The sequence below is a fragment of the Euleptes europaea genome, chromosome 9 (assembly GCF_029931775.1).
Source record: "Euleptes europaea isolate rEulEur1 chromosome 9, rEulEur1.hap1, whole genome shotgun sequence".
Lineage (NCBI taxonomy): Eukaryota > Metazoa > Chordata > Lepidosauria > Squamata > Sphaerodactylidae > Euleptes > Euleptes europaea.
In genome coordinates this window covers 31332151-31348782 of record NC_079320.1, presented here as the reverse complement: position 1 = coordinate 31348782, position 16632 = coordinate 31332151, and the positions used below count along the sequence as shown (strand labels likewise).

The 16632-nt window shown below is 40.2% G+C and overlaps 1 protein-coding gene across 1 annotated transcript; it reads right to left on the bottom strand.

Annotated features, from left to right (window-relative positions):
- Positions 1 to 9435: 9435 nt before the first annotated feature.
- Positions 9436 to 16447, bottom strand: REC114 (REC114 meiotic recombination protein). Its single transcript, XM_056855888.1, has 7 exons — positions 16271 to 16447; positions 15517 to 15606; positions 14939 to 15022; positions 13696 to 13912; positions 12296 to 12300; positions 11909 to 11953; positions 9436 to 9597 (listed from the first exon to the last, which is right to left on the bottom strand). Exons 1-7 carry the CDS (start codon positions 16439 to 16441, stop codon positions 9436 to 9438), a joined length of 774 nt encoding a protein of 257 aa, XP_056711866.1. The 5' UTR covers positions 16442 to 16447.
- Positions 16448 to 16632: the final 185 nt, after the last annotated feature.

Genomic DNA, 16632 nt, shown 5'->3' with positions numbered 1-16632 from the left:
GTATCAACAGAGAGGCCAATTAAAGCCTATCGTTATGAATTTCCTAGTCTTACCCTTTTCTGACAAGGGCAAAGGTTAGCACACCTTTTTCCTTGCAAGCCTGAAAGAAGAACCAAGAACAATCTCTGTAGAATCACTGAGTCTACATTTAGTAAGTAATGCTGGAGATACTAATAATCAAAAGGGAAGGAAAACCAAATGAAAACAACCATGGCTGTGTGTCACCTTTGAGGTGGTGCCAAAAGCTTTAAGACAAAAACAGCTGTCCTCTTTCCCATCCTTGTCCTAAAATTGCACTAACTCAATTCAGCAGCCTGCTATTAATAGACAACAGGTTTGTTTCTTTATTTACACAGAGCAAGGTTATCCAAACAGTATTCATGAACATTGCTGGAAATTAGCCTGCGCTTACAATGCCATTGACCAAGCCAATCTTTCTCTTTTTCTTCTGGGAAGAGCATCACAGGACATGTACTAAATGTTTACATCCTCATAGGAGAGCTGTGCTGATCTCATTCATTTGGAATAGAAGAGGCTGTTGTTTTTTGTTCGCCTCCTGATTGACTTTGTTTTGTGGGTTTTCTTCTTCTTTTTGGCTTGGGCAATCAGAACATAGCCTTGAAATTCCTACCAGTTGCAAACAACATTGGAGAAAAAAGTAACTAAAGCATCAAGTACGTTATCACTTCTCTGCCCCTGTACTGTGATGAAACTTGAAGGATGAGTTTTTATCATTAAAATCTTTTAACATGCACAGCATTGATTCCCATGTAATTCCACTGTGACATGTTTGCTGCTCGGTAGGTAAAGACACAGGTGCTTTGTTTGGACACAGAAAAGCAAAGATATGTACAAAATACTGGTAATGAGAGGTATGTTAATTACAGCATTAGATCTATTCTGCAAAAGGAGGAACCTTCCTATAGGACAATAAGACTTGTTTCAGCAGAAGAGGCATGTTCCATGTGTCCACAGAAGACTCCATCATTAGTTGAACCCATTTATAAAAGCCACTGTGAGGGTTTCAATTTATGGTGTGACCAGATGGTGATTTTTAAAAAAGTCTTATATATACCCTGTGCCTGTTGATCTGTTTGTGCATTGCAGTTCATATCTTCTAGCAGCTTCTCAGGTTGTCTTCTCTCCTCTGCCTGAATCACATGCAGCATTGTGTGTGAAGCGAATTTCCCCTACTCTGCTTTAATCGGGTAAGTAGCAGAATAACTGTAGCCAAGGTTAGTAGCCTCAGTACTGTAGAATCAGCATTCACAGATAGTTTACTGCCTGAACAAATTCTTCCATGCCACTCATTGACCTTCCTAATGTGACAAAATGAACTGCAAGCCCATTAAAATTCCCAGTAGAATTTTTTTCTGGTACATCATTCTCTCATTTACTGATATGTATATACCAAGTGATAGCATTTTCTAATTTTTAAACTTCTGCACATCAAAAGGCTTTCCAATACACTACACAATGTTACACTACTACCATCTGCTGGACAATTTTTAAAGGGCACTTTCATTAACAACAACTTTCTTTCTATAGAAACAGAATTCCAACTGCACGCAGTAAGAAATGAAGTACAATAGCCCAAAAGTTTGAGCAAGAGCTTAGTACCTAGCATAATTGCAAACTGGTCAGCATTTGAAAAGTGACAAATGGACCATACACAACAGCACACCAGTAAGCATTTTGAATAGCTCTTGATGTATACTTTTTCTGTTCTTACAAGAAATGCAAAACCGCATTAGCAACTCAACATCACTTATTATAGCACTGTGCCCCCCCCCCAAAAAAAGGAGACTGTGTTGAGAGAGAAAAATAGATTCTAGAGTCCAGGCAACTAGATAGGTCAACCTCTAATTCTGACAATGGGTGCAGTAAACAGAATCAAATTTTAGTTGTAAAGTAGCTGTTGAGAAGTTAAATAATGGGATAATCCCTGTAAAATACAATTAATTTTTCCCAAAAAGCTTTATAAATACATTCCAAATGGATGCTGCTAGCAATCTGGCTTCAGAAATTATTGGCATAAAGATATAACAAAAATTTCAGTTAACAGAAGCTTGTATGGGAAATACATGAAAACATGAAAAAAACATGAAAACATGAAAAATACCAAGACCACGGTCACACAGCCTGGATAACCTACAAGAACCAATGAACTCTGACCGTGAAAGCCTTCAACAATATTATGAAAAAAACAAATTTAAAATACTGCCAAAACTAATTTGTTTGTAATCTGATGCCATTTTTTATAACTACTGATTTTATAGTGCAGTATTTTTAGCTGGAAAAAGTAGGGCAACCATTTAATGGGCACAAAATTTGAAAACAAACATCTTTATGATACACCAATTAAATACAGCAGTGTAAATCCAATGGAAAAAACGGTTAAAAACTTGAACAGTAAAACCATTTCAAAAGCACTGGCAGGATCTAGGCACAACTGAGCATCTTTGAATATCACTGGTTTCAATAAAGAGTTGCACATGCTCTTCTGTGAACAGAAGATTCTTTCCATGAGCAGAGAAGCACCTTTCGACCCAACCCATATTTGTGGTGTTATACAAACTTATTATAATGCTTTTGTAAAATAATGCAAATAATGGTATTTATTTATTAGATGAAGAGTTGGTTCTTATATCCCAATTTTCTCTACCTTTTAAGGATTCTCAACCCAGCTTACAGTCTCCTTCCTTCCTCACCCCACAACAGACACCTTGTGAGGTAGGTGGGACTGAGAGAGTTCAGAGAGAACTGTGACTAGCCCAAGGTCACTCAGCAGGCTTCAAGTGGAGGAGTGGGGAATCAAACCCGGTTCTCCAGATTAGAATCCATTGCTTTTAACCACGACACCACATTGGCTCTCTAGATTTATATCCTGCTCTTTCCTGACTACAGTCAGGCGCAGGGCAGCTAACAACCAGAATAACAAACAATTTAAAATACGTACTACAATTTAAAAACCTTATTAACTTTAAAATTTCAATTGGCACCCTTAACAATAATACATACCATCATGGGGAAAGCCAATCAGGAAGGTGGGGGGGGGGAGAGAAAGGGAAGGGAATGCCAAAACCAGAAGCCAGCACACTGAAAAAATGAAAAGAAAAATAAGAATAGAGGGGAAAATAGAGGTAGGAAGGCCAGCTGTGATGTAACCGTCAGTGCCTCAACCATAGGCCTAGTGGAACATCTCAGTCTTTATTGAAATGGTTTTTTTTAATCCTGTGCATAAATTATTTTCTTTCCTATTGCTTCACTTTGAAAAGCTACTTAGAAATGCTATGAAGTATGGCATGACACACAGTACACAGCAGCACCCCAGCAAGTCCCCTACTTGAAGGCAGGAAAATACTGTGCAACAAGTGCATGTAGGATGTCCAAGGCTGCTATGGCTTGCAAACAGCATGGACGGAATGAACTGGGGCCATGCAGTATCATGGCTACCAGGAACGCCTTGGGCTTGAGAGGGTGTACTTGCTTGTACCAGTGAGTCAAAATGGTCATTCGTTTACTTAATGTACAACAGGGAACTCTTTACAATACCGCTGTCCAAATTAGACATTTTCCCATGAAATCATAGGACAATTATAATCTTTTTGTTTGTTTGATGTATATGTTTCTCATCTTGGCAATATCCCATTGTTTTGTTTTGTTTTGGACTATTCCTTGCCTCTCTGAAGCATATCTTTCAAGTACTAATACACCATCTGTCCAATGGGCCAACAGAATTTCTCTCTCTCTCTCTTTTTTACACATACATGCACAAACCCCTTACACATGAATCATGAATATATATATGACTATCTTGGATCTCATGGAAATCATAAAGCTGTTTGTAATTTGTTGTTGGGTCAATGCCACAGCTGCAATAAAATATTTGGGATTTCATCCAGACAAACCACAGAAGAATTTATTAAACAAATAAACACATTCAAATGGGGTATATAATATAGTCAGCTTTCCAGGTTTTCAGTTCTGAAACAGTTCTCAAAAATGTTGGGATAATCCTTGATGAAGAGCTAGCCTATATTTCCTATCTTGTATTTAAATTAAATGTAATGATTTCCATTGGCTTAATTCTTTCCAAGATCATCAAATGTCCCCAAAGAAAAATCCCCTTAAACCATTTATTGATGCAGACTAGAAGGGTGAAGAAAAATATTTATGCTGAATTGGTTTGAAAGTTTAACCTTTCAACACATTTGGGAACAGTGACCAGGAATAAATCTAATTTTTTACAGTAAAAGCACCCATCTCCAATATATCCCCCACACATGCTTAGTCATTTGCTATACTATCCCTTGACAGAACATACTTCCTGCCTCTCCAACATCTGTCTTTTTCATTATTAATCTTTTCAGGACACAGATAATTGTCTTTCCCACCTTACAAAAGATGAAGCACACATTAATGTTTAATATACTTTAAAATCCCAATCAACATAATTAATCTGGAATACATAAAAAGTATGACCAATTGAGTTGTGGTTAAAGAGCATGCAGCTGTAATTGTAATGCATACTTCCAGTTATCAGTTATCAGTTCAGAACTGTGGGTTGTAGTCATTTAAGAAGAATCAATGCAGAGTTTGAGAGTCTGGTTTTAATTATAACTTATTGCTCCTTTACCTTTTAGCTAACCAACTGATATTTGGGGTGGGATGGGGAGGTGATCCTAATGGTATTTTAAAACCAACGATGGGTTGGATCCAAATAACGATGATTAAAAAGAAAATAGCTGTTATCAAGACAGATTGTACCTGGAGAAGGGACTGGCCAGAAAGGGAGAGAAAGACCACACAAACACAGAGGACTGGGGAAACCATCACTTTGATTACTGGTTCCGCAGGGCAGGGAACAGTGGGTGCTGCTGACAGCCTGACGATTTGCAGTGAAACCCCTAACCCACCTGCTTGAGATAATCAAGAAAAGAGAGCCAGCAATAAGAACAGAAGCAGCAAAAGCCACTGTTCCTACCCATTGCTGGCCTCTGAGGGACAGGGGCAACATGCCAGTCCCAGAGTTGACTCTCATGGCCCTCGTCCCCAGAGTCCCTTAAGGGGAACCCCTTTTAAGGTCATGCAGGAACTCCTCCATACCCTGTACTATTTTCACCAGCCCAGTGCCAACTGGCCAATTGTGACGGTTAAGCACATTTAACAATACAATAATATAAAGCTGTACAGATACATAGATATATTTGCAACATCACCACCCAAGTCCTTCAGCCAAATAGGACCCTGTTTGGGTCTTATTCCTTCCTGGCCCTGTTAAGCAGTGCCCCTCCCATGGACATAGCAAAGATTACTAGAAAACATACAGGAAGATGCTTTTACTCGAATTAACATTGAGGTTGACAATGAGGAAACTGAAATTGTTGAAGACTTTCTATTCCTTGGCTCCATCTTCAACCAAAAGGGAGATTGCAGCCAAGAAATCAGAAGGAGATTGAGACTGGGAAGGGCAGCCATGAAGGAGCTAGAAAAGATTCTGAAGTGTAAGAATGTGTCACTGGCCACCAAGATTAAGTTAATTCATGCCATCGTATTCCCTATTACTATGTATGGATGTGAAAGGGCAGCCGTGAAGGAGCTAGAAAAGAGACCTGAAATGACAAAAGGAATCCAACCAAAACAGGAACTGACTACTTGAAGAAAAACTGATGCTCACGGCATAAAGCAAATGAGGATTTACAAGTGCAATCCTAACTTCAATGGATTTAGAAGGGCGAACTCTGTTTAGGATGGCACTACTAGGTACTTGGCTTAGAGAAACAAAATGTTCTGTGTACAATTTTTCTTAGCATGCCCAGTCCCTACAAGTAGGGTAGATGCCAGCGCAAACTGCAACGCTGCAAACAACCTTTTTCTCAATTAGAGAGGCTATGCCATAAGCAGAGAGAAACACATTAAAACCAAGGGACAGGAAGGAGTTCTCAAAATCAAGCCTGAACCCTCAGGATGATTCATATATCCCCATACTTCACTTGATCTCTCAGCAATCGGTCGTTCACAGCTAAACGTGTAAACGACCTCCATTCAAAAGTACTGCAGGGCAGCTCTTAATGATACAGTCTTAAAATGATGAGTGTGCAGCTATGAACATGGCCTTGCACAGGGATCCTAAAGACTCTCTTGTGACATCTATTAGAACTATACAACCCTAGAATTCAGCTGCCCTTGTAGAAGTTCATTACGAGGGAGTCTCCAATAGTTCTAGCTAGAACCCTGTCTGTTTCATGTAAAGGACGCAATATCCTTTCTGAGAAAGAGACCCTCAAGATATAACAGCCTGCCTGTTGCACATCACTCCTCAAATCGCTGAAAAGTGTGTTTGACATCTGAAAGCACTAGCTGTCTATAAACGTGGGGAAAAATGAAAGGCAGATAACAATTAACGGAGGCCTGCTAAAGATCAAATTAAGATCTGGAATGATATCCCAGTTTTGTTGTGGCTGAGAACTGTTGCCTGTGTATCATCTGCATCTTTTGGAGACAGAGTGAAGGAAACCATCTAATCTTGGAATAAATAGATGGAACTATGCACTTTAGTGAAACTCTGTTTTTCCAACATCTTATTGAGGTGTGGGATAGCATGCAGTTATTAGAACTGTGCATTTCATATACACTGGTTATGAAATAACCTCCTTCCTCCCCCATGTTAAACTGGTGTTTAACTGTTGTTTTAATCTTTTGTACTTATTTTAATCTTTGGTTTTAACTTGTTTTAGTGATGCATTTGTGTGTTGAATTTAATGGCTTTTAAGATAATTTTTTTAATTTGTACATTTGAAAAGTTTGTTAGCTGCCTTGGTGGCCCAATGTTGTTAATAAATTAAATAAAATTTAAATAAATTTAATCTGGCTACCTTCCCTAGATAATCAATTACTGAGGAGAAAAAATCTACACCAGTGGCTACCAAGCTTTTTGAAGGGGAGCCCACTTCTTAAGTTTAGCAGCCCACCACCGCAGAGGTACAGGATGCTGACAATGCCGACCCTTAAGACAATAAGCAGGCACAGGAATTAATAGGAGTGCAAGGTGAAGGAAATGTAGTTCTACGAGAGAGTTGTGACTTGCTTTTGGGACACAACCCACAGTTAGAAGGGTCTGCCAGAAGATGTGATTGGAATAACTACATGATAATAAAACTAAGGCCATTTTTGCATGGTAATTAGCAGTGAGTTCCAGGCTGAATTGCCCCGCAGATTTTTTTGAATTTTGCATGCTGAACCGTCATTCCGGAAGTGACTGCAAAGCTGGCGCAGATTGGATTGGTTTCCCTACTCCTCCACATGGAGCCAGCTGGGTGACCTTGGGCTAGTCACACTCTCCCTCACCGACTTCACAGGGTGTCTGTTGTGGGGAGGGGAAGGTAAGGTGATTGTAAGCCAGTTTGATTCATCTTTAAGTGGTAGAGAAAGTCGGCATATAAAAACCAACTCTTCTTCTTCTGCTTTGCATTACAAAAGCGCCCACTTAACGTGACCTTTTGTGTTTGCTCCACCGTTGCTACGAAGAATAACCAGAAGGAACCATGCAAAACAACAGCGGTGCGTTAGCTATGCACATGCTAATGGCTATGCAAACGAACGAAGGAGCAGGCGAGTGGGGAGGGTGGAATTTCTTTTTTTGCATCGGGACCTTGAATAGGCATTTTTAAAGTCGCATTTTAAAAAAGAGCATTGAACGAACATCAAAACTGACCATGCATAAATGGCCTAAGAGAGTTTGAGGGGTTTTTTTTAGTTTAGAAAGTAGGTTGCAAAGGAGGACATGAATGAAAACCAAACCATTATGAATTGAGAACATGCCGCATTCCCCCTCTTTTTCCCATTTCCGGTAAATGTTTTCAACTGTGGGAGAGAGAAAAAATTTCCCACTGTCACTGCAGTTCTCCTCCCTGCCCCCACATCCAGATGCACATTGCATTTGTGAAGCTCTGCCAATCCTCAGAGAGGGGAGTGTCAGGACAAAAAAGCAAATTGCTGGAAGAAGGAAAGAGCCACCTTACACAAAGTTTTCCAATGGATTCAACCCAGACCAGAGACCGTGGCTTTGTTCTTTCAATATACCATTTTGTTCCAGAGTTCAGTATGAGTACCAGCGACGATCTCATTATTCATCTCACTTAGTAAAAAATGGAGAAAAATATTGGCCACCAGGTAAAACAGCTGCTAGAGAACACAAGTAAGACTGAAAGCAGCAATTTTGATACCATGTACAAATATTCAATGAAGTTGGAGCTGAAGTAGCTGAAAGGAGCATTTATGTCAGAGTTCACAGAACAGTGGGCATTGTCCTTAGATCCATTCCTAATGTGAGGTCCCCTGAACCCTGCAGCAGAAGGTCCACCCTCAGCCACCTTGACATGGTCCCTTCTGACCTCCTGTGGTCTCAGAATTAGAGAGGGAAAGGGATTGTCACCTTTTCCTCCTTCTCTCCCAGGCTGTCTCTCTCTCTCTGGATTTCAGCTCTGAGTTCAGCCTGTCTATCCTTCTCAACCACATGGGAAAGTGAGCCTTTTTTTGGTTTTCCAAGCCTCTCCCCTTTCTTGTCCTCATCCTGTCCACTCTCTCCCCTATCTTCCTGTAGCCATAAAAGGTGGAAAAGCAGCCATCTCCTTGTTTACTGAGCCCCAAGGGTTGTCACGCTGTCCTCCTCCCTCTTCTCGACCAACCTGGCCACCAGATACCATCCCCCGCCAGAGCCTTTACCCCCCCCCTTTTGCCCCCTCTGATTTTGCCCCTTCTTGTGGTGCCTGGAGCTTCTCTAGCTAGTCCAGGTCCTGGGAGGCTCCACAGCATCCAGCACCCATTGATGATGTCATCAGCAATTACAGCAGCTCCTCCGAGGCCGTGATTGCCTTTCTCTCCCAGGCTCTCTCTCTCTCTCTCTCTGGGTCTCCGCAGCTGGGTTGCTGCTTGCCATCTCCACTGAGATCCTGTCCAGCCTCTGGAGCCTCAGGACAGGATAAGTTGAGACCTCCCGTGTGCTTGGCTCACCCCTCCCAGGATATGTGAAGTCAGGAGCAGCTTCCCGCTCCCCACACCTAGGTAGATTCTTAACCCAGGTAATTCCCAAATAAAAAAGCTTATCAAAAACTTGGTGTTTAAAATAGAGTTTAATAAATATAAAAGCCAATTCCGATCTACATTTCAAGTACAGGTTGTATTTCAAAACTTTAGTTGACATACAGAGAAAATAATGGGACTGCAGAACAGTACTGTATGTTTAAATGTGGGCCTGCCCCAATCAGATAGAAATAGGCAGGCAAGGAGTGCAGGATCTATCCCATTTCCATACATACCTTTCCAAAAGCTTTTCTCCCATCCAAGTCTGGCTTTAGTTCTGTTTCTCAACTATATAGTCATGCTAGAGTTACTTATTTAGAATACTATATTTCCAGTAGTGATCATTATTTCTTAACCCTCTGTAATTTTTTTCATCTGCTTTTCCACTTCTTCCACAAAGGCTGGAAAGCTCTGATCCAAGAGACACAAACGAATAAAACTGCCTAAACCTTCAGCACTCCATGCAGACTGCTGATATGCAAGAGGAAGTGCAAAATTTGATGTCAGTAAATCCTGCAGAAACAACCAGATGTAATCAAGTTCATTTTTTAAAAAATCCAGAGCATTTTAAAGATACTTTATACATCTAAAACAGTATTTTTCAGTTTGCATTTGATGCTGGCTACTCTTGATGAAATCCAGGTGGCAGACCAATTTATGAATGCAGTATGACTTTAAAACTGTTATAGCTGTTAGAAACACAGTCTCATTTGTACAACACATCTATTTTATGACTATGCACTATGGTTAGTTGCCCATTGCTCTTGTCTACTCTGTAATTTTTTTAAAGTTTGTCCAGAAGTTCTTTCAATGGGATTTCAATATCCGGCCTACTAGAGGTAGCAAAAGAGTACCTTCATACTTGGATATTTGTTGCTGCCAGGTGACAAGGACTGTTTTCATTAGCCCTCTTATTTATCCATAGGGTTGCCAGGTCCCTCTTCGCCACCGACAGGAGGGCGGGGTTTGGGGAGGGGAAGGACTTCAATGCCATAGAGTCCAATTGCCAAAGCGGCCATTTTCTCCAGGTGAACTGATCTCTATCGGCTGGAAATCAGTGGTAATAGCAGGAGATCTCCAGCTAGTACCTGGAAGTTGGCAACCCTATTTATCCATAAAAATCCAGCATGTATTTAGGAATTGCCTATTACATAAAGTCACATTTTTCTGCATACCTGGATAGTCCCACAAGTAAGCTATTAGCTTGCTCAAGCCCCCGCAGGTTTGGGGGTAGGTGGGATGGAATTTTCAAATTGTCCCCCTCTCTTGCATATATCCATGGGCTTCCAGCTTGTTACATTCATTTCTATAATGCAGACAATGAAAACCTGTTCTCCTTTGCCTAGTTTATACCAAAAGATTTGTAATACTGGGCAGGGTAAGCTACTTTAAAACACCACATAAAACTAAAATGCCCCGTTTTACAAGCCTATTCATATAATTTACAGGAACAACCACATAACATACTTTGCAACATATCCTACAATCTTCCAGGTTGTACTCCTATAGTATGTGATTGTGGGAATAACCAAATAATATCTTATACAATGGTGGTAAAGTCATTACCATGAAGAAACTGCCTCATCATAAACAAATCAGAATGCAATGCCAAAGATTTATGTAATGCCCACATTTAGAAATGTGTACATTTCTACTCACGATATCTGCGCTAGAAAAGATACAGAAAAGGTCAGCTGAAATGATCAAGTGGATAGAGCTATCTTTCTACGATCTGATTTTTAAAATGAAACCCCCATGCTGAAAAACAGTGTATTTTTTATTCTGGGACAAATGTAATGACTATCACCAGAGACATAAGTTTCCAAGGTATCTGGCTAACTGCTGTTGGAAATAGCTGGATCTTAATCTGATCAGTAACACAATTCCTACAAGTTCAAAAACAGCCCATGTAGGAAAACTGTGTGTTACCGCATCCTGAAAAACGTTACAATAATTATTTTTAGAATGATATAATACACTTCTTAATTGTGGGAGTGCTTTCGAAAGACCACTATTACGAAAACCCTGAGAGGGAAATGTCAAGCTATAGTGTGAATTAATTCTATATTAGCTGCAGGCAGTAAGCATACATGAAGTGGTGTGCAAGAAGTTGAAAAGACAGAAGGGAAGAATCAGGAGATAGAAGGGAAGAATCCCATTCCTCACCATCAAATAGGGCTGGGAGATGCTTTGGCCAACATTCCTTTTTGAAAGGAATGAAGGGAATGAGGTACAGTAGCCATTTTGGCCTCACTTGCCCTGGCCAATGGGAAGGGGAGAGGCACATTTTCAGGAGTCAGCTGGTTGGGGTGAAATGCTCTTGATGGAAGAAAAGACAGAAGGACTGTGTCATGAATAGATGCTGTGCAAGTTAACATTTTATTGCCATAAAACAATTGGGGAAAGCTGTTGGTATAGTTTGGTTGCTGGTAGCTTGCTTATAGGAGTCACAGTTGGTTTTCATTTCAGGATATGGGAGCAAAGTGCTTGAAAACAACCCCATAATGGAACTAACTAAATAAATAAATTGTTTATTACGGTCCTTTGACCAAACATAAAATATTTACAGGAACACCCATAATGGAACTAAGGAAGGAGCTAGCACCACACACAAGAATGTGGGAATTGTTACTAAGCTGGGATGGGAGTGGGCGAGATAAGGGAAAAAATATAAACAAAAGTGCAAATTAAGTTGTACTTTCATGCCAACAAATAAGTTTTTTCTACATTTAAGGAAATTTCATTTTTCAAAAATATTACTTTTTCCACAGCCAATCCTGCTATTTTGCCACAGAAATGAGCTGTCCTGTGTTCAGCTAGTTACCTGTGTTAGTTCGGCCACAGTTACTCTTCCTTGAGCTGGACGAACCTATGAGATATTCATACATTCATAAATGAACCAAGGCAATAAAAGTAATACAAAAACATCAGAAATAAAGGGTATTAGTCCAGTCTGAGCATGTCAAAACCTGGGATAGGAAAGCCCTGCCAGCTCTCTCTGCTAGCTTTCTGTGGTCCCCAGTGCTTTCATTGCTGGCCAGGACAGAGGCTTGCCAGCTGTGCTGAAGGGGAGACAAAGCCCTTCTCTCCCTGCCATCTTGCTCTGGTTTTGAGTGCTGGGGCTGTGATGAAGCCTGGCTATTTGGCTGGTTTTCTGTTTGTGTGGTATGTGTGCTCGTGTGTGTGTGTGTGTGTGAGGGAGGGCAATCACATTCTCTCTCACAAGATTAGCTGACATCATGATAAAAAAAGGGGAGAGTAAAACTGGGAATTATAAAAACCACACAGTGGTCCACTGCTTCAGATTTACAGGCAAATTAAGGCTATTTTTATTTTACCTAACTTGGCTGATTGATGGCCTTTGCTGTTGTTAAAGACCATGTAAATCTTTACTGAGGTGTTTTGTTTCATTTTTATTTTAAGCTAGTTTGAGTAAGATATTTAGAATGTAATTAATATATTGTAAAATCATACTAAAAGCCCTGCTGTACTGGACTATGGACAAATTTGTCCAACATAGTGTTCTTGGTCCTTCACTGTTCAATTTAAAGTGATACAAGAAGGGTAACTGCAGAAAACATTAGGCACAATCCCAGCAAAATAATGGGATTTAGTCATTATTATTGATATGTAGTTCATTTCTTTCAGCATGATTCAGTGATGGCTAAGTGCTATTGGAATTCAGGATAAGAATTTTTGGTGAGCAACAGCTGTCATTAGTGTGCTCTATTGACCTTTGGTAAATGCTAGTGTATTCAGCTGTTACATCTGGATTCAAAATATCGGGATGGAGGGAGAGGACAACATTAGCCTTAGTTGATTCTCTCAAATGCTAGGCGGCTCTGAAGAACTGAATGTCGTTTGTGAGTCTCTGGGTTGGAACCGACCGGACGGAACTGGTGAATTCGGACCGAGTAGGTTGTTCCTGCAAGACCGATGAGTATCGGAACACGAAAGAGCCCTCTCATACAGGGAAGCCTTCAAACTCACAGCCCTATTGGAATGGGCTTTGGGCGCGAACTGTTGACAATGTCAGCAGGCCCCTACCTTGTGGGACTCACTAAGACCGAAGAGATAGGGTGCATGTTCATCTGTCTTGGTCATCTTAGTCCTGTACTTAATACATTTCTTAAACAGTGCTTTCTGAGTCCCAGCCATGGCTCAAAGAGCGCTCAGCGAAAAAACATAAAAGAAACACCAATGAATGGAGATCAAAGCTCTAAGATCCTTTCCCATCGGCGGCAAAGAAAGAACTGAGGGAATCAGGGGCGCTGCTCCACTAAAAAGCATGGCTTTTCGGAGGGAAAACTGATGCATGCACAGTGGAGTCAGAGCCCCCTATCTACTACTAAGACATTAAAGAATCCTGATCCTGGGGCAGGCCTGCGCCAGCACAGTGCCAATGTGTGCCTGCACAGAAGAGTGAGTGCAAGAAAGTTTTTAAAGAACAAGCCCAAGTTAAAATTTAAGTGTTATTCTGATATGCAGATGCAGCTACCGCTACTTAACTATTCTAGATTTACAAGACAAATCTTTAAATAACGTACATGAATGAGAAGCTGTTATACTACTCTCCATCCACCCACACACAAATACAAGCATCTCAGCAACTTACTGTGTGTTGCACTGGCAGATTTTGTTCAGCATTTTTCCCTTGATCTTCCTCTTCGAGTGGCTGGCTATGACTTTGTTGCAGTTCCTGTCTTGCTGCATCCATTACTTGAATGGGTACATACTCTGCAAGTTTCTGCACACAGCTGAAGCAGTGTTCCTCTGTCTGTGTTTTGGAATCTCCCGCAAATTGAACACGAAACATACGGTGTTTGTTCTATTTCAAAGCCAGAGAGAAAAATTGTCATTTAATTCTCAATCTCTTGAATACCCAGCAGAAATTGAATTAAACTGTCTCTTCTGAGTCCTTAAAGCTGCATTAAAAAAAAAAACAGTGCCAATGCACATGCTTCACTAGCTGCTATTATGCATCCCCCCATTTAATGGATTCTAAAAGGTAAGTATTAAAGGTTGCATATCCAGTGTCCAACAAGGTTTCAAGAAAATATAAGCTATCTTTCAAAAAACAATTAAATGATCCAGTGCTGTGACAAGCTTCTTGACAAAGCAAGACAACTAACAGTGCAATCCTAAGCAGACTTAACCCCTTCTAAATCCACTGGCTTCAATAGATTAAGAAGGGTGTAACTGCTTAGGATAACCTTAATTTTGATTCCTCTAGCAACTTTCACAAAAGCCAAAAATTGAATACTTCATTGTGAAGCAAGCCATTCCAGTTTTGATGAGGTATTGTCACTGTATATCTTGCTAATAAATGTATTTCATTTAACCACAGCTTCTTTGTAAACTACTGAGGAGAGAGCCCAGATAAGAAATCATATTAAACAATGTCAGATGCCTCGGAGTGGCTTCTCGTGTTACTTTTTATGAACAAGGCCTTTAATGCCAATATATCCACACTTTTGTGAATATATCAGGCATTTTGGCCTGATTCATATGGCCATGGTTTTTTTTTTTTTGAGGGTTTTTTTTAATATACTATTTCAAAATATACAATCATGAGAAATGTGAATTGTGTGAATTAGTGGAACATAAATCTTCTCAGCAGCAATTTTATGTGATTGTGGCAGGACTCTATTCATAAAGAAAATAATTCTAAATGAAATGTCTCAGGTAAATTCAACAATAACTGATTTCCTAAAAATAAACCCATTTTAAGAATGACCTTAATGTGACTGTCTTATGCTATAGTTCCAAATTATGCTATAGTTCCAAATTGTGTGATGAAATGCATACATGAGGGGGGAAATACCTAGAAGAAAATATGTCAGAAACAGCATACCTTTATCTTTGAACCAAACAGCATGCAATCTGCATTTCTTACTATCTTCAACCACTGAGAAGCATCAATTAATGAAAAACCTTCCTAAAATGGAGCGAGAAAATCTAATGAGAAACACAGAGAAATCTAGGGTGCAGAAAGTGAAAGCAACACCTTACCCTGACATGCTGCTTCATCCCACTTAAAATGTTTGGGGGAAATAGGCTTTTGGAGACATGAATAGTTTCATTAAAGAATGAATGCTTGTTTGTAGAACAGAAAAATATCAGAAAGATACCCTTAAAAGAAGATAACAACTTGTGAATGTAAAAAATAACTCATGTTCAGTTTCTGAGGCTAGAAATTCAAAGACTAAAATTGGCAGACAATTGAGTTTGGCAAAAGGATTCTAGAAGTTTCTGATATTTATGAGGAAATCACTTATTTCCATTCCCGTCTATGCAGCTCCACCTGAATAATATGGCAGCCCCCTCTAGCAAGCAAGGCTGACAGTGGTCTTGCATTTGAACTTTCTTGTTTTGCTACTTTCAGCAGACTGAAGAAGGAAACTATCCATGTAGATGAAAATAAGTACTTACCAATACTTCTTTTCCTTTGGAAATGAAGAAGTGGCCTGAAATAACTATAGTGAGAAGAAGAAAACCAGATTCTTCACTTGACTCCAGAACCTTTTTTATAATTAAAAAGAAAAGGAGAGAATCATTTTTGGGAATAATCCAGTAAAGGGTGTAATTTTAAAAGGGGGAGGGGAAATAAGGAAACTGGCAGGTGCCCAACAAGTCACACACATTTTTAAAAGCTACATTTTGCAATCTGGAAGGCCTGTTCCTAAACCCCACATAAGGCGATAGATCACAATGGGTAGTCGCATTAGTCTGTTTGTAGCAGTAGAAAAGAGCAAGAGTCCAGTAGCACCTTAAAGACTAGCAAAATTTCTGGCAGGGTATGAGCTTTTGTGAGACACAGCTCACATCTTCAGATAGAGCTGAAGATACAAACAGCATTCTAGCTGTATCTGATGAAGTGAGCTGTGACTCACGAAAGGTCATACCCTGCCAGAAATTTTGTTAGTCTTCAAGGTGCTACTTGACTCTTGCTCTTTTCTGCTCCCACATACGGAGATATGCTGAAGTTACTGACAGGTGAAGAAATGCTTTCTGCACACGCACAGAAGCACTCATCAGTATTTGGTTGTACTAGGACATAGACAGGGAGGGCTGAGCTCTGATGTTCCTGCTCTGGCAAGTCCTTTTGTCTCTTGCACAAGACATTCAGATACAGGTTCAGCTGCGTAAAGGTGCCCTCCTCTTGGCCCAAATGAACCAAGCTCACCTTCCAGGAGCCTGAGGCAGTGTCCAAAGCTCCAGGCATGAATCGGCCATAACGTCTCAGTGGCCACTCCGTAGCACTGAGACAGGAGGAAGAATCCCGTGAACGTTCTGTTACTGGAACTTTAGAACATGAAGTAAGGCACACACAGCTTTCATCACTGCATGTCGCCATCTTGTTAGCTACGAGAAATGCAGCGGAAACAGGACAGAAAGCAAGGCTAGAATGAGAGTAGAAAGCACATTATTCAATTAACATAAGGGTAGGATTTAGACAATGGTCCAGTGAGGCAATGTGCACTAACTTAAACTCCAGAAAATTTGTTTTCAAGTGACAGCTTTAAAGGTAGGATCACACTTCTTGCA

Coding starts and splice junctions, on each gene's coding strand:
- REC114 (XM_056855888.1), bottom strand. CDS start 16,441: ATGGCGACATGCAGTGATGAAAGCTGTGTGTGCCTTACTTCATGTTCT. Junction 13,913..14,938: donor TGTTTGGTTCAAAGATAAAG/GTATGCTGTTTC, acceptor GCTTTGAAATAG/AACAAACACCGTATGTTTCG. Junction 9,598..11,908: donor CTGTGGCCGAACTAACACAG/GTAACTAGCTGA, acceptor TTGTTTCTGCAG/GATTTACTGACATCAAATTT.